Source organism: Polypterus senegalus, chromosome 12, assembly GCF_016835505.1.
Source record: "Polypterus senegalus isolate Bchr_013 chromosome 12, ASM1683550v1, whole genome shotgun sequence".
Classification (NCBI taxonomy): domain Eukaryota; kingdom Metazoa; phylum Chordata; class Cladistia; order Polypteriformes; family Polypteridae; genus Polypterus; species Polypterus senegalus.
In genome coordinates, this window is record NC_053165.1 from 132278304 (window position 1) to 132304106 (window position 25803).

At 37.4% G+C, this 25803-nt stretch overlaps 1 protein-coding gene across 1 annotated transcript in view; it reads right to left on the minus strand.

Annotated features, from left to right (window-relative positions):
* arih1 (ariadne ubiquitin-conjugating enzyme E2 binding protein homolog 1 (Drosophila)) overlaps positions 1-25803 on the minus strand; it is a 231087-nt gene that overhangs the window by 92952 nt on the left and 112332 nt on the right. Inside the window, exons 3-4 of the mRNA XM_039773452.1 lie at positions 23287-23431; positions 8628-8720 (exon numbers count right to left, since the gene is read on the minus strand). Coding sequence (XP_039629386.1) covers positions 8628-8720; positions 23287-23431 — 238 coding nt within the window. The remainder of the gene's footprint in view (positions 1-8627; positions 8721-23286; positions 23432-25803) is intronic.

A 25803-nucleotide genomic window follows, 5' to 3' on the forward strand; every position in this document is an offset into this window, starting at 1 on the left:
CTGTAGGCTACTTTAAAACGGTTTATTCATACTTGCACTGTCTAAAAATACTATGACTGGTGATTTTAATGTTTTTGTGTTGTTTTACTTCAGTTTTAAGTAAATAAACTGGTTTCCTTAACTGCTGTTTCCATTAATCTCATTAGTAAGCTGCAATTAATATCCAATTATCAAGACCAAGCTAGATCAATACAACTTTTACAAACATATTTTTAAAGGCTGCAAAAAAACTGTCTAATTATCGTTATCGTCAAAGTCTCAGAAAATATCAAGATATATTTTTGCCACTATCGCACACCTCTACCCATAGTTTTCCAAATCTGAATAAACTGCTTGGAAATCTAAGGCAATAATTAAAACTTGCAACAGAATGTATACAGTAGCAAGGGACTTAAAAAATAAATTTTAGTATACTAGAACATGCATTGTTTGACACATTGTGTTAATTTATTTGGATCAAATCTTTAGAGGCTCAGATTGAAACTAATTTAAAGTACTCTTACAGTGTGAGCAAAGAATCCACCAAAACATGAACATTAATCTGTTAAATGAGTAAATGAAAATTACTCTACATGCTAACACTTGAGAGCATCTATTACTCTCCTAAAAATTACAGGAGTACACATAGAATAACATTTAAGAATGAGTACTTGATCAGTAAATGAAAGTATCAGTATTTGCAAAAATAAATAAATAAATAACAGTAGTGCACTCATTCAAAATTTACCATAATTTAGCAAACATATCTATCACCACATTACAGTCCACACATATTAGGGGGGTGGGGCTGCTTGTTTTAATACAATGCAGTGGCATCTACATTATAAAATACCTATATTATCTACCAAATATTATTTAAAGATAATTAAATAGTCTTAATTAATAAATGGGTTATTCAGTAACTAATTAGCCAAATGTATTCCTCTATTGGATATTTTAAACTAATCTTGAATTAGTCAAAATTAAAAATATTGCAGGAAGATGTGTTTTCTATAATTCTACAAGTTACACATACAGTTGCACACATGTAACTGTTGCATTAATGTCTCGAAAATGTGTCCTCACACTTACACTTCAGACAAATAAATGATGTTTTTTTAAAACGAGGGTTTAGTGTTGAGGCTTGTCGACTGGTTGCTAGATGAATGGAATATAAAAGACAAACAGCCACCAAAAATGACAACTCCACTAATATCATCTGTGAAGTACAGCTTACATGGCTATTTTATGTTGGCTACTTCACGTTGGCTGCTTTGTGTATAAGTTCAATTTGGTATCTGAGGCTGCTCTGAAAATTCCAACAATTGCCCACTTGCTCGGCTGGGTGAGGCATGTTGCAAACATTTTCCACCATAGCACTACAGTTACTGTAACTACGTGATAAAAAACAAGCAATGTTTATTGCACTTGACAACACAGAAACTTGACTGATGTGGTCATGAAAAGAAATGGCACATTGGAGACACTGGAAAGGTTTCTGGAACAACAGCCAGCATCTCAGCGTACTGTATAGGCAGCGAGATTGCTCCCGGTGTGACTATCACACGCTTCACACTAGCACGGTTGTCTGCAACAAATCTGCCACAGGCGCCTAGTCATTTTTTATGTAATGACATGTGATTGTCACATAGGAATCTGCTGCCCTGGATGTCCAGATATTGCAATATAGGGCTATTCACTCCACTGACCTGAGAGATGTCTGCTTAAGGTCTTCTTAAAGCCTAAGTACAATGAATTCACTCTTATGCTTTCCTTTTGGTATGGTATGGTATACAGCAGTTCCAAAACCTGTATTATTTGTTGAAAGCCCTCATTGTTAACAATACTGCAGGGTTTCATATCTTTACATATTAAAAACTTCTATAAATTATTTTGTGGACACAAGACGAATTAAGCTTGGAGTTAAAAGCTATCTCCAGTGTAGATTATTTAGGTTCTACTTGTTTCGGTGTAGACTAAGACAATGTTTCTGGGTGATGCTGCAATAAGTGATTTCTAAAATTTGTTGTTACTGTAGAAGTTTAATTTGAAACCTGGATCGATGTGCACCTAACATGTATACTGTTAAAAGGAAACCAGCTACATTGCTTACTGGGCTTATGTTGAGTCTTTTACTTTCTGAGCTTATGCTTAAAGGCGGAAGGTGTTATTTTGATAATCTCTATGATAAAGGCTTAATTAAGAAAATGCATTAAGTAAATTTATAGCAGAAAATAAGACTCTAAGAGAAAAAAGTCATCTTTTAAAAAATGCTACCTGCTTTATTGATATGCTCAGCCTACGTTTCCTGTTGACGGACATGGCCGAACTAAGAAGGAAACATGGTCACGCAAAGGTTTCACAACAACTTATAAACACCTAAAAACCCAAGTGCTCCTAAGTTAACAGGACTATCAATCGGCCTAGTGGACTAAGTTCATTGTGACTATTTAAGGTATCAATGTTCTGCCATCTCCCATTAGCAACTAGATGTAACCAATGATGTTAAATGTTTTCTGATTATGTAATGTATTCCTTGCAGTAGTGATCTAATCTAAGAACTGTACAAATAAAGCGCAGTACCGACTTCTCCTTTGTAATACTTGCTAATAAGGTGCTTGTACTCCTATAAGGGTTACCACTTGCAAGACTTGGGTAATAAAGACTAATGGACGTTTTCTCATGCTTGTGTTTGATTGCCTCCAATAAATGGGGAAAACAGGGCAGCTTGTTGGGGGTGCCAGCAAATTTCTTCCACATTACCACAATACTTAACTTCTGAGTTGCACAGCTTACAAATGGCTTTGCTTTTATTTAGCTGTATTTTGCCAACACCTTGTTTGAATCTGTTTTCAATTAAGTAGGACATGCCAGTTTGCGCAAAGTACAAGTAGTAAAACTTTTTCCACAGAAAGCCCTAAAAACAGCATTAGCGACATCAACTGGATCAGATGCCAAAAACTAAGATAAGCAAAAAATCTACATATAGTAATAGATTAGGACAGAGATCCACTAGAACAATCTTGTGGATTTCAAAGAATTGGTATCAGTTCATTTAAACGAAAAATAATGATTAGTTGGAAAATCGATATTTTTACCCAGGCCTACTCATTATAGTTGTGGCCAGTTTCTCTTTTCATTAACATTACAAGACAGGAAGGTTTACTCATATTAAAATAATTAAAAAATTATGTCCTCACGTATGCCAGAATCCATTGTATCGCCAAGCTATAAGGCATGTAAAAGGAAATGCAGAAGACGAGAATGTCACTGCAAATACCCTGAATAAAATTTCACAGGCATGAGAATGTCCTGTTACATTTGTTTCCATTGAAGTAGTTATTACATATTAATTATTAAGACATAAGCAATTTTGTCACATACTGCATTGCATATGAGTAATTAATGTGTTGCTGACTGTTTATCAAATTAATTACAACTTCATGTTGTAAGCTGTTGTAATTGTAGCAACTGTTTGGTGTAGTCATTTAATAGAGAGTTGCAATTTTTATATCTAGCAAAATTTAATATATTTCTTTCTGTGACTGATGTATTTCATAGTGAATAGTAAGACAATGTGTCAAAGATGAAACTCTGCCACAACAGATATTGTTGCATTGTGCACATAATCACATAATTATGTGTGTATACTGGATCGATTATTAAGGCTTGTAATCAAGACAGTTTTAATTATGATGTTAAAGATTTCAAAAACGGTGTTTTGAATTTCAGTTGTTCTAGTGAAGCGTCAGTCACTCTTCAGTATATGACCAATAATACTAATCACTACATAAACAGAAAATAAATTGGACTTTTGTCATTTTTTTAAGTCACTAGATGCAATCTGGCATTATGCCCTTTTGCAAATATGGCATACACAGCAAGATGGTGACATACAGTGGTGTGAAAAACTATTTGCCCCCCTCCTGATTTCTTATTCTTTTGCATGTTTGTCACACAAAATGTTTCTGATCATCAAACACATTTAACCATTAGTCAAATATAACACAAGTAAACACAAAATGCAGTTTTTAAATGATGGTTTTTATTATTTAGGGAGAAAAAAAAATCCAAACCTACATGGCTCTGTGTGAAAAAGTAATTGCCCCCTGAACCTAATAACTGGTTGGGCCACCCTTAGCAGCAATAACTGCAATCAAGCATTTGCGATAACTTGCAATGAATCTTTTACAGCGCTCTGGAGGAATTTTGGCCCACTCATCTTTGCAGAATTGTTGTAATTCAGCTTTATTTGAGGGTTTTCTAGCATGAACCGCCTTTTTAAGGTCATGCCATAGCATCTCAATTGGATTCAGGTCAGGACTTTGACTAGGCCACTCCAAAGTCTTCATTTTGTTTTTCTTCAGCCATTCAGAGGTGGATTTGCTGGTGTGTTTTGGGTCATTGTCCTGCTGCAGCACCCAAGATCGCTTCAGCTTGAGTTGACGAACAGATGGCCGGACATTCTCCTTCAGGATTTTTTTGTAGACAGTACAATTCATGGTTCCATCTATCACAGCAAGCCTTCCAGGTCCTGAAGCAGCAAAACAACCCCAGACCATCACACTACCACCACCATATTTTACTGTTGGTATGATGTTCTTTTCCTGAAATGCTGTGATCCTTTTACACCAGATGTAACGGGACATTTGCCTTCCAAAAAGTTCAACTTTTGTCTCATCAGTCCACAAGGTATTTTCCCAAAAGTCTTGGCAATCATTGAGATGTTTCTTAGCAAAATTGAGATGAGCCCTAATGTTCTTTTTGCTTAACAGTGGTTTGCGTCTTGGAAATCTGCCATGCAGGCCGTTTTTGCCCAGTCTCTTTCTTATGGTGGAGTTGTGAACACTGACCTTAATTGAGGCAAGTGAGGCCTGCAGTTCTTTAGACATTGTCCTGGGGTCTTTTGTGACCTCTCGGATGAGTCGTCTCTGCGCTCTTGGGGTAATTTTGGTCGGCCGGCCACTCCTGGGAAGGTTCACCACTGTTCCATGTTTTTGCCATTTGTGGATAATGGCTCTCAATGTGGGGCAAATAGTTTTTCACACCACTGTAAGTAAGGAATTACAAAGAACACTCTATTAAACATGTTTTGAACACTGTAACAGGAGTAGTTTTTGGCAAATTGATGAGCCCTCTAGCTGTTCAATCATTTAAGTTTTTACTTTAATAAATGTGTAGAATTTCAAGAAGCTAAAATGACTTTCAAAAATGTGTTCATCAGTAATACCACCAATTTGCTGTAGCGCTTATGGTACAGAATGTGTCCCTTGCTTTATGAAAAGTGTGAGATGAATCAGAAGTACAGTAATACTTTAGTTAATGAATCACTTGACAATAAAGCTTCTTTATAATTTAGTCATATTAAAATGTGCTATGGCATACGCACAAGTTTAAGTACAAGTCCACCAGAGTGCTGGGGTAGTCATTTCACAACTGTCTTACACTGAATAGTCATCTGACATTGAGGTGAGTGCTTAGCTATTTCATGTGTACTGTGTTTATATTAATATTTTTATAATGCAGCTGAAATAATTTGCCCAGCATGCCACAAAAACAATGTCATTTATTCAGAAACTAAAATACAGATTATAAATATGCTAGAATCTTTGGGGCTAGCACCCAGTCATGAAAGGAGCCGGTGCAAATCGTGAATGCGGAGTTTAAAAAAAAAAGAGCACTTTGGTGGCACTTCTCTACCAAAGTCTATTAGCCGCAGTGCACTGCCACTAGTGAGTCACCTTACAGATCCTGATTTGGATCAGCTTGTAGAGTTTTGGCAAAGTGAGACAGAAGGCGTTGCCTTGGTTTCTAAATGAGGTACGAGGCAGAACCAGTGGTGTGACATGAAGTGCCTAAAGTTGCATAAAAGAAGTTGTGCATGACTGCTGAAGTAGCTTTGGAAGGCAGCTGATGAAAGAATCAACAGTTGGCATGAACCTCCTCTCAGTTCTTAGAGATATTTTAAAAAGACTCCTTCCATCAACTTTTTTGAATGGCCTAATGCCGATTGTGTTAAAACTGTTAGCCATTGCTTTCTGAACAATAGATACACACTTCACTGCGCTGAGTGATCTGTTGAGAGAAATTCCAACAGTCACCACACAACCTATTATCAAATCAGTTGCAAGGGCTGAACATTGTTTTTAAAACTTAGTTTCATCTTGGGAGATTTATCTGTGATGGTGCAGAAAGCAGAAGCAAGTCATCCATTTATATTAATGTGAGAAAGAGTTAATAACCAATTAGATGTGTTTAGCTAGTCATCCATTTATACTGTATAAACGTAAGATGCAACAACCAATTAGATACTTTCTACATGTAATATATGTTGTCACTGTCTGACAGGTCACCACCAACAGACAACTAAACAGGAAAGGTAGTAGTAGAGAATTTGGGTTAGGAAAACTACAGGTGGTACTTACTGTATGCAACACTGGATGAATGTTCACACAATGACTACTGATTTGTTGGTCAACCTTGGGGATTTTTGGACTGCCTAAAGTAACAAAGAGTGCTGCCAAAGTTGGCTTGTGAGTAACATCCCAGGCTGGTGCTCAGCTCTATCACCTGCTCTCAAGTAGATGTGTTTTAAAAGTACATTAATATAGATGGATACAAATGTCAACTACCCCAAAAACTTAAAGACGTATTGCATATTGTTTGCCAGTGACAGGTAAGGCTTCATTTTCCAGTATTACACTGATCAAAATATATAATATTGCTTGGAGTTATAATAAAAGAAAATCCATAAAGGGACATTATTCAAATATTGTGACTGCCTGTTTGACTCAAAAGTGAAAAACCCGTGCCATTAAAAGAAAGAAAAAAAAAAAAACGCCCACTGGCACTTTTTACATTTACCTGTAATCAAAACATTAAGATCTCAATACAGAATGTGGCTGTGTTCTTATTGTTCTGTTCTGTTCTGTTCACTTACGGTTCTGCTACTGGTAACCCATTAAACTAATTGACTTGTTTCCATGTTTAAGGTTAGGGTTAGCTGCTGTTAATAATATGTTAAAAGGAATCAGATTGTCATTAACAACGTGATTGTAACAGTAAAGAGGTAATTTATGTATTGACTTGTCCCTACTCACTTTTATATGTTGGAAAAGCATCAGGACCAGTTAAACATAGAATCATGGAACATCAAAGTGATTACTGGCTAAAGATCAACCACCTCTGCATATACAGTATATGAGACGAACATCTCCTATTCACTTCAATTTTTCCTAGAAATTAAAACAAAGGACAAAGAACAATTTCTAAATTAAGTACTTTGAACTATAGGTAGTAATCGACTTAGGACCAGGTTCAGTTCAAGTTAACCAGATTCAAAGCCAGAGCACAGCCGTACAGCACGTACAGTGAACACCGGTTACAATGGGATAACAAAGTCTCATGCGATCACATTCGCTTTTCTTCCTCCCTCATACTGCTTGATCACCTTCATTTTTGCATCAAGATCAACTGCCTTTTTTTCCTGTAATCGTAAGACAAATGGAACTGAACCAGGTAATAAACTGGGATTGAGATGAATGAGTCATGGCATGCGGAGCTGGCATGGTGAAAATTGTCCATTTGCCCGTTAGACACCATAGCGGTCGCAAGATGCATAGGTCGTAAGTTGATGACTACCTGATTGATTGTTGGTCTGTATTTTTATGAATAATTGTTGCACTGTTCAGCATTTTCCTTTAATTTTCATTTAACTGTATTCCTGACCACATAAATTTCCATTAGTCTCTTGCACTATTTAATTGTAATCAAAGCTGATTTCATCTCATCGGTAGTGAACAAGTTTATATGAAGAGATACACCTGAAGCTAAGCATGTTCAGGCCCAGCCAGCATTTGAATGGGAGACCATTTAGGAAAAGCCTGGGTTGCTGCTGGAAATGGTGTTGGCCAGACCAGCAGGGGACCCTTACCCTGTGGTTCATAGTCATTCTGGCTCCTAATCATCCCCTGTCTCTAGTTGGCTCTCTTTCGGCACTTCACTACCTAACAGGTAATGTGTGGTGAGTGTACTGGCGCAATAATGGCTGCAGTCGCATCATCCAGGTGTGTGCTACACATTGGCGGTAGTGGAAGTGGTTCCACTCTGTCCAAGTGCTTTCAGTAGCAAGAAAAATGCTATATAAATGTAATTAATTATTTGTATATAAAGCAAAACCAAACTGCACATTTTAAAGAAATTCAAGTAGTATTTTATTATTTGAACATTGGGCAACATAATGATTACTAATGCACTGTTTAATGTTATGGAATTCTATGTTCTAATATGTATGGTTAGTAATCTGGTAGTGAATGGGAGTGGGGTGTCCAGAAAACAATACCAGTATGCCTTAAGTCAGCCATGTTGAAGCATTAAAGTCAAAAGTTACAAAAAAAGTTTAGTAAGACTTTAGATATATGTACTGACCTCAGTTTGAATTTAAAATATGATTAAGCAAGGGAATTATTTTGAAAGGAATCAAATTGTACCTAAATAAACCTGATCCTACTGCATTAGTATAAGTTAACAAACTAAGGTTTTCAAATTATATTCATATTTTAAATAGAAAGACAGTCCTACAGAGAGAAATGTAGACTTCTATGTACAAGCAAGGAAATAAAGTAGAAATTAAAACATATAATACTTACCTGGCCCATTCCTTCCTCAATTATTTTGGTAGTTAAATATTCACTCCAACACTGCATGCAGAACTTGTGTCCACACTCTAATCCCGTGAAATACTGCAACAAAATGTAAAGTACAGTTATTCTGCTAGAGAAATGGTGACTTAAGTTTTTGATCAGATATCTTGAAAGCAGACATTTTTTTCTTGGAGTCATAACATTACAATGCAGTTAACAGATTTTTAGTAAAACAGACATGTTTGCCTAAGGTCTGTCATATCCAGTCAAATGCTCAAAACTTCCCAAACACATGAAATTTTGCTACTGTACTACTAAATAAACCATTTTTTAAAAAATCATGTTGTAAAGCACATTCAAATGGGATTTAGCTTTCAGTTGAAGCCCTACCTCTCCTGGGATTTGTTGGTCATTAAGGCTAAACACTGTACTTATGGGTTTTCAATAGCAGTCTGTGAAACTACACCACTGAATTAACACTAGAATTACTAAAGCCTTCAAAAAAAAATCCTGGCCCACCTTAAATCCATTCGCAAATCTCCGTTGGCAACTTTAGTGTTGTAAATGAGCCGATAAGCACAAACAGCAAGCAACCTGCTATCCCATCCCCCTACCGCCGCAGAAAGGGTAAAAATCTCTGCCAGCTCAAGCCTGGATTATCATGGGAGTGACATACCTGGAACTATATAGGGTAAATATATTGTTATTGGGAACACATGCATCTTGTGTGTTCTGTGTCTACAAAGATCTAGGTAAGTGTAGGATGACAGGAAATGCAAGAAATGTTGAACACACACCTAAAAGACAAACGTTTTTGACGTTTTAGTACTAACAACAAAATTTTGACATGAAGTTTATAATGTGTAAAGACTTAAGTCCAAATACCAAATAAGCAGTTTCATAAAAGGTATAAATGTAACAGAACAAGTGCGCTTTTATTCAAGACTATAACTGAAGAAAAAGAAATCAGGTTAGCATACTTCATTGTCACGACTGCTTTGGTAGTACAGCGGTAGGAACTGCTGATTTATAATCAAGAGGTTGCGGGTTCGAGCCTTGCCTTGTCACACAACAAATGTTTTGAGTAGTGAGCTGCTCTTATTTTTATTATTATACAATAAAAACACACATTTAATTTGAGTCTGTAACAGCTGGAATAAATGTATGGTACTTGTAAAGGTTAGCTTTTTTATTACTATTATTCAGTTTTATTCTCTCAGTCACGTTCACCCTCCCCCTGATCTTACACTGCTGTTTTCAAATAAAGACATGCTATGACAGAGGTGAACTCAGATGAGGATGAGGGTTCTACATCGGAGAAAGAAAACAGAAGCCCTCCCCACAAGAAACGTCCACTCATGTACAAGAACAACGTAGCTGAACCAGGCGTAAAGGCGAAAGATAGCACCGTTTAGATGCAGTAGCAGGTCAGGCGTCATCCTTCCAGTCTGCCTCACACCTGTCTTTCAACAAAACAGCATGGCTTACAGAGCTCGCCAAGGTATAGTGCAAAGTCCAGTTTATGACTATGTTTTGTAATGGTCTTTATATAAAAATATTTATATGTTACTTATATAAAATCCAGATCGAATGTTATTTACCTTGATTTATTTACGTATTTTCCTACAGTATAAAGCCACAAGTAAAATGCAGAGCTTCCTGTGTTTGATCGACACAGGCATGATCACAAAGTACATGTGTACTGAAGTGACTTTAGCTGCAGGTGGAAGCTCCTGTAGCACGTTACGCAGCTGTGCATGATCTTATTCAGGAAAATATCCTAGTCGCCACACAGGAGAAAGAGTCATAAAGCTTATGAAACGGTTTCTGGACAAAGGCAGAACCATAACAGTTGCTTGGAGCAACATAATATATTGAAAAACAGAGTTGATGTTTCCTTTCAAAGTAAAACTTGAGATTTTCATTTGTTAATAAAGACTTAAGTGTGCATGTGCAGTGCAAATTGGGCTGGAAATTCAAATTGTATACCAATAGTTACCCTTAAGACATTTAACACATTTTTATATTATTTGCTTAGAAACGTGTGCTAACTCCAGTAACAAAATTCCAGTTAAATCAGTAAGTGTATTGTGTGTAATGTGACTACAATAATTAAAAGTGTAATGCATTACACTACTTTGGTACTGGGAAATGTCATTAGTTTACAGTAATGTGCTGCTTTGTACTACATTACCTGTAGCTCTTTTTGGTCTGGCAAAATACACTGCTTGAAAAAATTAAGGGAACATCTAATCATCACAGTCTAACACCAAGTCAATTAACTTTCTGGGATATTAATCTGTCTAGTTAGGAAGCATACGTGATTATGAATCCATTTTTGCTTTGTTGCAAATGAAAATGACAACAGGTCCACTGAAGAGGCAACAGCAAGACAACACCCAAAAATGGAATGGTTTTGCAGGTGGTGGTCAGAGACAGTTGCTCTCTCCTTCTCCTTCAGGAGTAATTCTCCTCTAATTTTGTGTTATGCTAATGCCCTTTTGACCACTGGTAGCATAAGACAGTATCTGCAGCCGACTGCATAAGTAGTCCAGCTCCTCCAGGGTGGCACATCCATTCATGCTGTCAAAAGAAGGTTTGCTGTGTCTTCCAGCACAGCCTCAAAGGCAGGGAGGAAATACTAGGAGACAGGCCATTACATGAAGAGAGCTGGACAATGGCTGCAAGAAGGGAATCAACCCAGCAGCAGGATTGGTATATTCTCCTTTGTGTGAGAAGGAGCAGGTAAAGCACTGTCAGAGCCCTACAAAATTACCCCCAGTTGCCTACTGGTACGAATGTTTCAGACCAAACTGTCAGAAACAGACTCCATGAGGGTGGCATGTGGGCCCGATGTCCCCTAGTAGGACCCATCATCATGCAGCTCGACTGGCATTCGCCAGTAAATACACAATTAGCAGCTCTGCCAATGCAGCCCAGTTCTTTTTACAAATGAGAGCAGGTTCACACTGAGCACATGTGACAGACGTGAAAGAGTCTAGAGAAGGCATGGTGAATGTTATGCAGCTTACAATATCATCTAGCATAATTGGTTTGATGATGGGTCAGTGAAAGTCCAGGGAAGCAAAATTTGGAGGGTTGCACAGACCTTTATGTGCTAAGCAATGGTACCATGATGGCTATTAGGTACTGGGAGAATATCCTCAAAGCCATTGTAGACCTTATGCTGGTGTAGTGGGCTTCAGGTTCCTACTGGTGCAGGACAATTCCCAGCCTCATGTGGCCAGAGTGTGTAGGCAGAGCCTAGATGACAAAGGCATTGATGCCATTGACTGGCCTGCACATTTGTGAGGCCTGAATCCAACTGAGAACCTATCAGATGTTATTTATCAGTGCATCCACCAAGTAGTGCCACAGATTGTCCAGGAGTTTACCCATTCGCTGATTCAGGTCTGGGAGGAGATCTCCCAGGACCATCAGCCATCGCATCAGTAGCATGTCAAGACGTTGTCAGAGGTGCATATAGGCACATGGGGACCATACACACTACTGAATAAAATTATGAGCTGCTGTGATAAAATTCATGCAAGTTGGATCAGCCTGCGATTTCAATTTTGACCTTGGTTTTTGCTGTGATATTGAATCCAGCTCTCAGTGGCTAGGTGACTTTGGTTTACATTGACCATTGCTTCATCATTTTGTTCTCAACAAACTACACAGTATTACTGAGTAAAGATATTACACTTTAATATTTCGTTTATCAAGATCTTATGTGTGATTTAAGTTTTCTCTTAGTTTTATTAAGCAGTGTATTTGCACACTTGGTACAAGCTGGTTAGCACCTTGGTGTAGCCAAAGGTCTTAAGTATGCCACTGTGGTCTGTGAGGGTTATTCCATGCACATTGTTTTATTTAAAATGGGTATTTACTGAAGCCACACAAACCAGCTGACAGGGTGAATCTGACTGTAGTCAAGTGGAAGATTGCTCAGGCAGGCTATTTAAAATTGCAGATGGGCCCTGTTTGGTGAGGACCAATATATGGCAATGGGCCACCTGTCTGAAGAAGCCTCGAGTGATTAGAACAGGTGCAAAAAGGTGCTATGTTGGTCTTGGAAGAGCACATCTCAGATGGCAGTAGCTCATAATCAGAAAGTTTCATAAAATGCTTAATCAATATGCTAATCTTGTGAGTATTTATAATGGAGGGGAACCATCGAGAAGACAAATACCACCTTACACTCCACCAAACTGGTTGTACATTCATCAGCATTCCCCACTGAAGAACTGAGCCATTTGCTTCATTTAAACTGCAGAGGAGGTTTAATGGATATCAACAAGCCGCTTCACTCTTTCTACTAATTAAAAACATTGATAGTAGTTTTTTCAAAAACATGGAAAGCAGCTTGGATGTTTTACTACCCTTTAGTTTACTCATATTCCTCAGTTACTAAAGGCTGCTTCCACAAAAGAAACAGGTTAAAAAAAAATGTGCGCAAGGTGCAACATACAGGCATGTTTGTAGACTTAATGGTTTTGAAATTTGAAGGATTTTTTAAATATTTTTCTAGTGAATTCAAAGAGTTTATGAAATATTTTTGCAAAAGTAACTCATTAAAAAATACAAGTGGTAATAGAATCAAATTTCATGTGTTAGTGGGATACATTAAATACGTGTTTTTAATAGCACTTAAGAATATCATATAGTTCAAAATAAATGATAGGCTTATACGGGCTGAAATAGGTCTCATAGATAGAAGATTTCACCTTAGGTGATTAAAAAATTGCATTGTTTAATGTCCTATTGTTAGCTGATAGTTGTAGAGTGTGTGTGGCAAACTATAGTTTAAATTTCTTAAACATACATTTTTTTTCAAAGAAGAACCAGAAGCATCTTTAAAATCTCTGCTAAAAGTCTCAAAACAAACAATTTTAATTGTCAGCTGCCAAGACCTTGATAGTGGAGGAGTTGCACTTTTCTAATAAACCAAACTGTCAGTGTGGGTGATCTTGTATGCATGTTATCATCCAGCTGACACTCAGAATGACCACCAGAGGGCAAACTGGAGGTGACTGCCAGCATTCTTTATAATTGAGCACCACAGCACCCCTGTTGGTTTTGAAATTAAAAGGAGTTGGCTGGTTCCGAGCATCAACTGAAAGATTACATACATACAAGACCGCAACACAAACACATTACTGAGTCTTTATTGTTTTTCATTTATTTTTAAAGTTTTTTTTTTAAATATAATTCTCAAACAATTAAAAAAAAATTATTATATATTGAAATGTACCAAGGAGTTATATAGGAATAATGTATTTTTTTCTTTTCAACAATATTTTAATCTTCATTTTTATTCTACTTTTCTAGGTGTTCTTCTAATTGTTTAATTAATCCATTATTTACTAATTAGTGGGTCTGATGCTAAAGTACTTGCAGGCTTTTGATTATTCAGTGTTGTTTGCCAGCGTGTCAGCTCTGCTCATTTTTAATTGTCATTAATAAGATACAACGAAGGGGAAAAACTGCACAGAGAAAGGGCTAAGTGTAATGAAATCAACAAGAGAGTTAAGCATTTAAATCTATAGCAAAAACAGAAATATTTCTAAATGTCTTCTAAATATAAAAATCATGCTGCTGTACTTTTCTGAATGTAGAATAAAAGAAAAATAATACCAGCTAATTAAATGAGATCAGTGCTATCAGGTGTTGTCACCGATTAGGAATCTGGTTGGAACAAAAACCTGCAGTCACAGGGGGTCCCTAGGATCAAGGTTGGGAAACACTGCTTTACAGCCTTAAATGAAAACACACAAACCAATATTTCTTCCAGCTTTACTTACTCAATGCAATCTATAACATCCAAATACTGAGATTAATAAAGGATCACCCCCTCCAAAACTCAATCAGGTATAAGTATCCACCATTTCCATTGCAGATCATGGTTATTGGTTTCTACCTGTAATCAAATGTAATCAGTGTGATTAGTGAAGCATAAAACCTGCTATTCCTGGAGCATTCCCTTGCTTGGTAGTGCAACTGACAGCAAACAATTGACTATGGGTGGCAAGCCACTTTCAAAAGATCTCAGGGATAGAGTTGTGGACAGACATAAGGCAGGAGAAAGCTACAAAACAAATCTCAAAGGCTTCATCAACTCCAAAGAGCAAAGTCAATAATAAAAAAGTAGCAAGTATTTGGTACTACTAGGACCCTCCCTGGTTGGAAGAGCAAGGAGGAAACTGGTAAGAGAGGCTACCAAGAGGCCAATGGCCACTTTGAAGGAGTTGCAGGATCTTATGGCAAAGAGTGGTCATTGTGTGCATGTGACAACAATTTCACAAGTGTGCCACAATTGTGGCTTCTTCGGGAGGGTCATAATTAAAAAGGAACTTCTTGAGAAAGGCTCGTTTGAGCTTTGCCAGAATGCACCTTGAAGATTCTGATGCCTGTGGAAGTGGAAAAAGGTCTTATGGTCTTATGGCCTCAATACCAAACGGTACTCCAGGCAGAAATCCAATGCAGCTCACCATCCACAAAACACCATACCTACAGTAAAGCATCCTGTTGTGGGGGTGTTTCTCTGCCGTAGGGCCTGGGGCTCTTGTTAGGGTAGAAAGAAAAATGTACGGCACAAAATACCGCCAAATTCTTGAAGGAAACCTGCTACCCTCTGCCAGAAAGTTGAAGATGGGTAGAATGTTCACCTGTCAACACAACAACAAAATGTAGGAAGGACGGTCCTTCCGTGTGTATAAAATGTTAACATTTGAATCTGATGATTGCATATAGTGCTGAACTGACCTTTTTGTGCTATTTTATCCTCTGCATGTCCTGGAGTACAAAACAAACAGCACCATACAGCAACATGGAGAAAAACAGGGAGAAAAAAAGAAAACATGCCAAAGACGCGGTCACTGATTACAACTGCAAGATGCTATGCAAATTAATATGAACTAGCCAACCCGCGGCATACCATACGCCGCATAATCAGGCCGGTTTTTTAATGATTTTTAAGCAGAGGGAGAAAATTAACATTTGAAAAATCGGTAATGTAATAAATCAGCAAGAAAAGCAACATTGTAACAATACACGGAACGAACCAACACACAATCGTCTGAAGTGACTAAAAACTGGCGCACCGTTCTTGCGGCTTCTCGTGCCAGACAGAGGGATGGGGTGCACGGCGCGGAGTGTGGAACGAGGGGTTCATCGGCTTACCCACGCCGGGTAGACACACGGTCTACCCATGCACAAGGTTCGAGCCGCATGTAGACGGAGCTGGAGCATTTCTGCGGGAATGGAGTGAATAAACTGTGCGGGCCCTGCAGTATAGTACTTTGCCTTCAGTGTGCTATTACACTGCAGCTCAATCACCTCCATCTGAATCTGCACAGGTGCAGTTTCCACATCGACAGCAAATGGGTTGCGAAACAACTCAAAATTATTTTTTTGTTCTTCAAAGTCACCAAAGCGCCGTGCGCAGTGCGCTCAGTTTATCAGCAAAGTGCGTATTTGGGAACACTGTTGTGCCGACTTGGTTCAACATTACTTGGCAACAGGGAAAGTGGGGCAAGTTGCACTGGTGTATTTGTGTCTCCCATAAAAGTAGCTTCACTTGAAGTCACTTTGTGATTTTGCACGGGTAAAAAATTTTTCTTTAACACTTCTGTTTTGCATTCAGGTCTTTCAGGTTATCCTGATGTTTTGTCTCATAGATTAAATTCAGTAATTACAGCCATATTAGCTCCACAAATGAGACACACGGGTTTACCAGCAATGTCAGTAAACATATACAGTACTCAGCCTCCCATCGGTTTTTAAAGGCTCTATTTTCAGAATCAACTTTTCTCTTCGGCATCGTGAGGGCTAGCTTCGCAATAACTTGAAGCATCAAAAGCTAGACTTGATTAAAACGTAGGCTTACCACTTTTAATACAAAAAAATAAGGGACGCAGACTTTGCAGACTCTACTTAAAAGACCCGCCCTCCTCACTGGACAGTTAAAAAGACCAATCAAACTAACGACGACATCAAGTATTACCGAATCAAAAGTAGGAAAGGAGGCATCTTCATAAAATGCGTGTGGGATGATTTGCATGAGACGCTGCTTTAAAAAAAATGATAAAAAAAATACGGGACAAAACCTGTCCCATATTGATTCAAAACGGGACGCACAATTTCATTCTCAAATACGGGACGAATCCGTATTTTAAAGGACGGGTAGCAACCCTGTTAAAACGGTAAGTGTTCAATAAGGCATCTGAAGCGCTGCATGATGGGATCTGTAGTTTATTGTGTTACCAGCTCTTCATATCGCCGGGCCATTAATAACAATAATATATAAAATGATCTCGCGGGCCGGATATAATTACAGGCGATGTTTGTCGCTGAAGCGAATTGCTGTATGTAGCGTGTAAAAGTTTGCTATGGTGCACGCAGGCGAGTGTCGTAACCGAAAACTTTTTTTTAAAGACTGCCTACTTCATTGTGTTTTAACCTCAGTTGTAAAGGAATGTTTTAAGGACCAAATGGGATACCCCTCGGTTTTGGCTGCTTTTCTATATATAATCCACCTAGATACCCGACCACGGTAGGAGGGGGGTGTGCACAATGTGTAGGGACGTAATGAGTGGGAGCGTATGAGTCACATTTAGTGGGAATTCCACAACTTGCAGCCCGAATGGGGTTCAACGGCTTACCCACGCCTGTCTGCGCTGGATAGACACACGGTTAATGTCATGCATAATTATTTATTGAATGCTAAACACTTCTGGAAAGACACGTATGTCTAAAACGGGTTGGTGTGAGAATACAACAGTAAGTGAATGAAAAGATAGAACTCTGGAGAGAGCAAAATACAACACAATAGTGAACCCGCGGCATAACAAACGGCGCGTGGCTGAGACGTGCATGCGGACTCTTACCACAGACGAAAGAGATTAACTGGGTGGTTGGTCAGTTTTTGCGTCTGGGCAAATGGGCAGGCAGCGTGAATGCCTAGAGAGCGAGGGTAGACGTCGTCTGGTGAAAAAGGAGCGTTGGTGGGCAGGAAAACGTCTTCCGTGTTCCTGTAGGAGCATCTAAGAAGACACATGTTTGTCGCGGAAGCGAATAGCTGTATGTATCGTGTAAAACAGTTTGCTATGCTGCACGCGGTCGTGAGTCGTAACCGAAAAGTTGTTTTTTAAAGACTGCTTACTTCATTGTGCTTCAACCTCAGTTGTAAAGGATTGTTTTAAGGATCACATGGGAAACCCCTCGCAAACCGTTTCACGCGCTGCATATGGCGATTCACTTCTGCTAGAAACATGCCTCTATGAATAATCAACATAGCTCGGAGGTGCATGACATTAACCTGACCTGCACTGACAAATATAAATGACGCCATTTTTTCTCTGTCGTCGCGTCCGAGTTAGTGGCCGTGGCCATGCGAGTTGTCGTCGTATCCAACGGTCTTGGAGTTGGTGGGCGTGGCTCTTTCCTGCATGCACCATAGGGGTCTCACTTGTCGGCAGCTTAGTGAATCCACGCCTCTTCCGGCGTGCTTTCCATGGTCGTCTTGCCTTAGTGAATTATATATATATATATATATATAGATAATGTTGCATCCATGCCACAATGTTTTCCAAAATGTACTATACAGGTCATAAAATGAGTTATTCCAAATATCATATATACCTATGTCTTTTATTCATACAGATCAGAGAATGTCCAGTTCCATTGCCTCAAAACACCACTCACATCTACAGTTATTCCCAGTTTCAGATAAAAAGTAACTGCGTCAGATCCCTGAGTGGGCGGGCAGCAGTATGCATCGTGATCATGACTGAGACAATAAAAGTGAAGAAAAAAAAAAAAAGATAACTTTTACAAGTACTATAAATGTACATCGGCTGTTAAAGACACAAAACAAATGTATGTGTTAACTGTATAATACTAACAATCAGAGCAGCTCACTACTGAAAACGGTAAATATGGGAGGCAGTCGGGATCAAACCGAGGACTCTTGATTACAAGTCAACAAATCTTACCGCTACTCCACAGAAGCTGTTGTATTGTCCTTGAACCTCTTGTGAAAGTGTTTCTTTGATCTTTGGACTTCAGGCTTCACATATTATATACAGTAGTTTATGCCTACATTTTGTCATTTATTACGAAAATATGAAAAACGTTTCTGTTTTAACATTGTGTTTACACAGATTATTGCAGAAACGGAACAGACATGAAATGCATGTGTTCCAAATAACGATCTATTATTTCCACTCTAAAACTCCAGCAATTCATTACCAGATAATCAATCAAGGCATGAGCTGGGAGAACTCTGTGCACGTTCTGCGGAGGTGGGGGAATGGAATAAGCAGGCTGCTTCCTGCTTGTCCTTATCAGCACATTTACAGGACAAAAGATGCTGACAGAGAGGTGCGAACGGATTTAAGGTGGACCGGATTTACGAGTTTTCTCATAGGCTCTGGTAATTCTAGTGTTAAGTTGCAATGCCGACACTTCTAAAAGGTAGCTATCAAGCTGAAGCTGATGCAGCACACAACTCTGCAGGTGTTTCATCGTTTTGTCGTCAGGTACGGCTGTCAAATGAGTAAATGATGATGCCAAATATACAAGTACAAGCAACCTCTCTCGAGGAAAATTTGAAACAATAAACTAAACCATAAGTGAAGTCGCAAATATTTCTCTTTTTTATGACAGACCAGCTTGAAAATTCAATAATGCCTTTCAATAGTAGTTTTTTCACTTTATATTTTAAACCTTTTTACAGTTTACTATATTTGAGACATCTCAATGAAAAAGGAACTGTCCTAAAAATGCATTTAAGAAAATGTTTCAAATTTCCAAAAGATCATTGTTGGAAAAATTGTTAGACGGACAAATTGACAGACATGGCAATGACAGCACAAAACAAACCACAAAAAAAATCCAAACACCTCTTGCAATACAGGCAGCTGTCGATTTACAACCATGTTCGGTTCCGACAGTCACAAGTCAATCTGGATGTAAGGACAGGTATATGTATTCAAACCTGATCATACAGTATGTACAGTATAGTATTGTATAATAAGTCTTGTTTTTTTTATCCTTTTTTATTAATGATTCTTAGTACATTGTGTAGATTTTCTATCTTTTTTGTACTTTTTATTTTTTATTTATTATCTTGTTTCGTTTTATTACTGTTGCTCGCATGGGTGCAGATACTTTAACAGTTTCAAAAATTCTTTGAGTTATGTTACGCCATCAGTGTGAGCCTCTCCCAATGTTCACTGTGTTAACTATGAGAGCAGGAATTGTACTGGCAGAGTTTGAGCACTCCATATTTTCTGTTTAAACATTTCAGCCTGTTAACAATGAAGATGAACAGATAAAAGAGTTCATTGTGATTTTGTTACCCTTTAATGGTGGTTCGTACAAAGTGGCACATCGTGAGTCATAATGCTGAAGCTTCTTAGAGGTTACATGGATTGAAAACGAAAAGGGCAGCAGTACAGCACATGCAGTGAACACTGGATACGATGGGATTGACTTAAAGTCACATGCGCTAATATTTGCTTTCTTTCCTCCCTCATACTGCTTGATCACCTTCATTTTTTGTTGAGATCAATTGTCTTTATTTCCTGTAATTGTAAGACAAATTGTAACTGAATGTAGTCAACCGGTGCAGGTAATAAACTGAGATCAAGATCACAACATATGGAGCTGGTTTGGTGAAAACTGTAATTTGTCTGTGAAATACGGTAACAGTTATTAGTCAAATGGTCACAAGTCATATAGGTCATAACTTGACAACTACCTGTATTGAAAAAGTTGTTTTTAAAAATGCATTATTTAGGTTGGCTATTAAACTCAAGCTCTTGCCACACAATGCCCTACTCTCAAAGGCACAAACAATTCCAAACAGTCATTCTCTATGCATGCAGGAATTTCCACTATTTTCTCTCATAAAATCAGAAAAATATTTGTCCATTAGAAGATTATTTCAGTTTGATGAGCTAAAAGCTGGCAGACGCTGATTTCTAACCAACTGACCTGTGCTTCACTACTTTACACAACTTGCAAATCTGCTGTAATATGCTCTATATTCACCCTTCGCAAGCCACAAACTTTAAATGTACACTACAGACTCAATACATTTAAGGCCAATGTGTGACAGTGACAAAGTATGGAGAAGCCAAAAATAAAGTTACATAGTAATGATGAAGCATGCATGAAATTCTGTGCAATTAATTTAAACACATTTTACTCATATCTGTTTGACATTTCAAACCTGAACAGCAGACAGCATGTTACAACAGTGAATAAATGGCAACTCATACAAAGCTAAAGTTAAAGGAATATTCCATCCAAAAAATTTTTTATTTTTTTTTTTTAAATATAAACACTAGACTCTCTGAATCCTTCGAAAAAGTCGTAATCCCGGCCACTTTAAATTCCTTCGCACCTCTTCATAAGTGTCATTGTTTTGCAAATGTGACAAGCAGCCTGCTAGCCCATCATCCCCAAAACCCACACCCCTTCAAATTTGAATTTGCTTGCGTTATAGAAAAAGAAAATTGTCTGACACTTTTTCGTCAGTAACTTTGTTGATTTTTATTAATATTATGCTAATTTGCATGCTCTGCAATGCGCTGAGAGCATGCTTTATGCAAATGAAGGACGTAGCATAAGTGACTGACGGGCCACACAAACAGCACCACTAATCAACAGGGTGGACAAACAACTGAAGAGATGTGATCATGTTTTGAAATGAAAAGAAAGAGTTTGACAAAGCTCAAAGAACGTACACAGCTCAATGGTTAGCAAGCACTGCTTTTTGCTGCTGACTATTGGCACTCTTAAATGCAGACTGGCTGTCATCTTGGTAATCTGTTTCACTCCATCGACCTCCTAGCATAAAGTAGTGCAACACCACTAAGCACTGTTACATGAATGACAAGGGGTGGGAGGGTGGTAGGTGGGTGTTGGACAACCATGAAGTGTCAAGTACAGCAAAGCACAAACACATAAACGACTACTAATCTAGGCAGAAGGTTAACATATGGAGTTTCAGGAGCCATGGGTTCATTCCAAAAGAGTGAAAGGCACAAAAACAGCTGTACTGCTCTTTTAAACAGCTGAGTGGTTGGGGGAGTGAGTTATGTGATAACAGCTGTACAGTAGCTTAAAAGCCAACACAGCGCAGCTTAGACAGAACATAGATGATTACTTATTTCAATCGTAATGAATACACGTTCCTTGAAACTTGTTTTCCAATGACCATCATCAAAAGCAAAGTCACTTACTAAAAGCAGAAACTGATCTAAGGCGGGAATGTTTTATCCATAGGCAATTGTGTATAGCATGATCCAGATTAAGCAGCTGCAGTAACCTAATATACTTAATATTTGGCTGATGCCTTCATCCAAGCCAACTTGCAACATCTGGAATACAATTGATTACATTTCTTTTGTTTCGCCAATTGGAGAACAGGCAGATAAGGTGACTTGCTCATGGGTGCACACTGCAAGTAGCAGGATTTGAACCTACAACCTCTAGTTTTTGAAGCCCTAAATCCAATGACCACAACAACACACAATTTGTCAATATTAGCTCTTGGTGTTTATATTAAAAAAAGAAACCAGAAAAGCAAAAGCACTTAGTACTTCTGATACACCTAATTAACAAATGTCACTATAATGGAGCCCTCATTGTCTTATGAAAGTTAGTATTTTTCTTTATAAATGTACTGCTCTGTTGATATACACCAAAACCAACAGAAATTGTCCTGAGATGTTGCACCGAATGCTATCGTGTCATTAGAAAGAGGTGATACCCTGGCATCACACCTTCCCAGAAAACTGAAATTAAAGTCTCTTATTTAATGAACTTCAAGAAATGATGAGAATGAATGCTTGTGTGCAATCAAGATGATAATAAATAAGAATTTTGCTCGATTTGGATTTTGTATGAATAACTGGGAAGGAATAGCATGGTCACACAATGATAATTTTCAGGAGACTGCATTTAAATTACAGTTTTGTCACTGTCTGTATGGTTGTCTATGTGAGTGTTTTTTCAGGTACTCTGACTTTACTCTAGCATCTCAAATGCATGTGTTAGGCTAATTGCCAACTTTAAACTGAATTGGCTCCTTGTGACCTTGAGTACGAATAGGTGCTTTTAACACAGCTGTAACATGCAATCTACTCCCATTTTACCCATTAGATTCATACCATTTAATGTTACAACTAAACAAGCAATTCAAAATAAGGCAAAAAGAACAATCCCAACAAAGATGAAAACTCCACGCTTATCCTGAATTAACTGTCATTTCATTTTACTAGCATACATCTGTGGGAGTCATGCAAATTAGGATCATGAACTACAATATGTTAATTTGCACTGACTATTTTTTATCACATACATAAAGAATAAACCCAAAGCTTTTAAAGCAAAACATCAGATGTGCTATGCACTTAAGGAAAAATTACACTTAACGACAATCTGTCATGTCCTGCCCAAAGAGTACAGTACATTTAACTGCTACTAAGGTTTCCAATATTAACATTTTATACTCTGTAAATAATACATTTCTTTGCAAATGTTTAAAAAAAAAAAAAAAAGAAAATGTTCAATGTATATAAATGTGACATATAAGAGAAAAAGTATTTTATAAAATTAGAACAAATTATTTATTCACATAAAACTCACTTACCGAATTGGGATAGTTCAGGTAACAGATCTGACAAGGCATGTCCTGTGCAGAGGATCTTGTATTCATTTGACGTGTTCGTGACTTTTTACTAGGATTTATAACATGACATTCTGAAAAAAGCTTCTCCAAATTTCCATCAAAGTACCTAAGAAAATAATGAAAGTAATACAATCAAACACTCGATAACAATTTTTTGATTATTTTGCCAAAAGAAAATACAGTTGAAATGTTCCATTCTGAGGTGGAAATATTATACTAATTTAAAAAACAATTATATTTTCTCTCATTTCTAAAAATAATGGTTTTAGTAAGAATAAATTATGTTTTTTTCTATTTAGAATTGGATTCTATGCATACATTAAGCAGCATTAGTCATAGCAAAATCAATTAAATTTTAAATTAAAAATCTTATTAGTGTATGTACTGCAGAATAAAAAGAAATATATAATTTTTATGTGACACAGTATTGCCTATTATATAAACATTAGTGACAAAGGAAATTTCTATTTACAAAATTATAGAAAGTTAATCTACTATGCAATTACGTTTTTTTTTTTAATTACTTAATGAAATGGTTTTCAAAGCCTAAAATTCTCAAAATACTGAAATAAATATCTAATTTTCTACTTTAAACTTAAAATGATCTTCATTTAAAATTTGATTTCATAGACATAATTAATCTTTACAAATAGTAGGAAGCTTCATTTGTCAACGTTTTGCAGTGTACAACATTAGATATAAAAATTGGTCACATTTCTTTTGTTGTTCCAATTAGAGCAATGGCAGCAGAAGTGTCAATAGTGGGATTTAAACCAAACTCCAAAGCTTTAACCAGCACCTCAGTTTCTTGTGTGTGAAATGAAACTATTTGTGATCTACTAAAAAGACAGTGAAATCTGTATTGTTTTGGGTAGAAAAATCTAGTCATGGCTGACTTCATTTACACCTGAATGAATACGGTACTTAAGAGAAAGATATTGTGCAGAATGTTTAAAATGTATGACTTAAGGCTAGTTATAATCTAACAGGATACAAATGTGAAAGGATTTACGCTGAAAATAAAGGCAGAATTTTTAAATGGTTTCCTATCTTTTTGAAAACCAACAAAACCCACCACTATACACAGAAGACATCAAGTATATTGTTGAGACTGAAACATCACATAATAGTTTTGTCTCCATCATACTAAATGAAAAAACTAAGTATAATTCCAATCTCTGTATAAAACCAACAGACAAGGTGAATATTAACCTCCAGACAGAAACAATATAAACAAGAAAACAAAACACCAAAACATTAGCCCACAAGTCTGAGTAAAATACATCATATCTGTTTACCGAGATTAAAGCACCAACATTAGGTGAGGCCTGTCTGGATTTAGAATTTTGTAATAATCAAGATAGAATTGAGGGTGTAGAGGTGATTGAACTACTAAGGTCAAGTGACCATAATGTAATACAATTCTCAGTATTGTGTAAGAGTGCAGATGCAAAGACTAAAATTGTTACGTTGAACTTTGGTAGGGTTAATTTTGAGCAGATGCGACAATGTCTAATTAGGATACACTGGGATAAGCTTTTAAGTGTGGAGACAGTCGAGGAGCAGTGGAACAGGTTTAAAAATGTTTTACATTTAATGCAGGACAGATACATACCTAAATTTGGAATTTTTTTTGGAATTTGGAAACAAAAAAAAAAAAACTCCAGGGTGGATTAATAAAGATTTAAAAAAGAAGCTGCAAAGGAAAAAACTGCTTTATAAGGCGTATAAGACTAATGACTGCAAAGTGAATCATTGAGCATATGAGAACATGAGGGCAACCATTAAGAAGAATATCAGGAAGGCGAAAAGACAGTTGGAGAGGAATATAGCAGATAAGGTGAAAGATGGCCCTAAGAGATTCTTTCAGTATTTTAGTAGTAAAAGAACAGTCAATGAGGAGGTCAAGTGCATCAGAAATAGTAAATGGGAATTAAAAGATACAATGAAATAGCAGATGCCCTAAACTTGCATTTTTCTGAGGTGTTTACAAGTGAGCAAGTGGATAACTTCCCAGAGGTAAACGCAACTACTAAGGAGGTACTGAAGGATTTGGAAATTGTAGAGGGAGAAGTGCTGCTCAGATTTAATAAGCTGAAATCAAACAAATCACCAGGCCCAGATAACATTTATCCTTGTGTTCTTAAGAAGGCTAGTGAGTACATATATAAACCCTTGACACAGTTTTAGGAAGTCTCTACGCACTGGAGAGATTCCGAAGGACTGGAAAATGGCAAATATTATCCCATTATATAAAAAGGGTGACAGGGCAGATCCAAGCAACTATAGGCCAGTAAACGTAACATGCATCACAAGAAAATTAATGAAAGGAATTATTAAGGATAAGATTGAGCAACACATGGCAAGGACAGAAGTTATTCTGAACAGTCAGCATGGATTCAGAAGAGGGAGGTTTTACTAACATGCTGGAATTCTATGACGAGGCAACAAATGAATACGATCAAAGTGGAGCATATT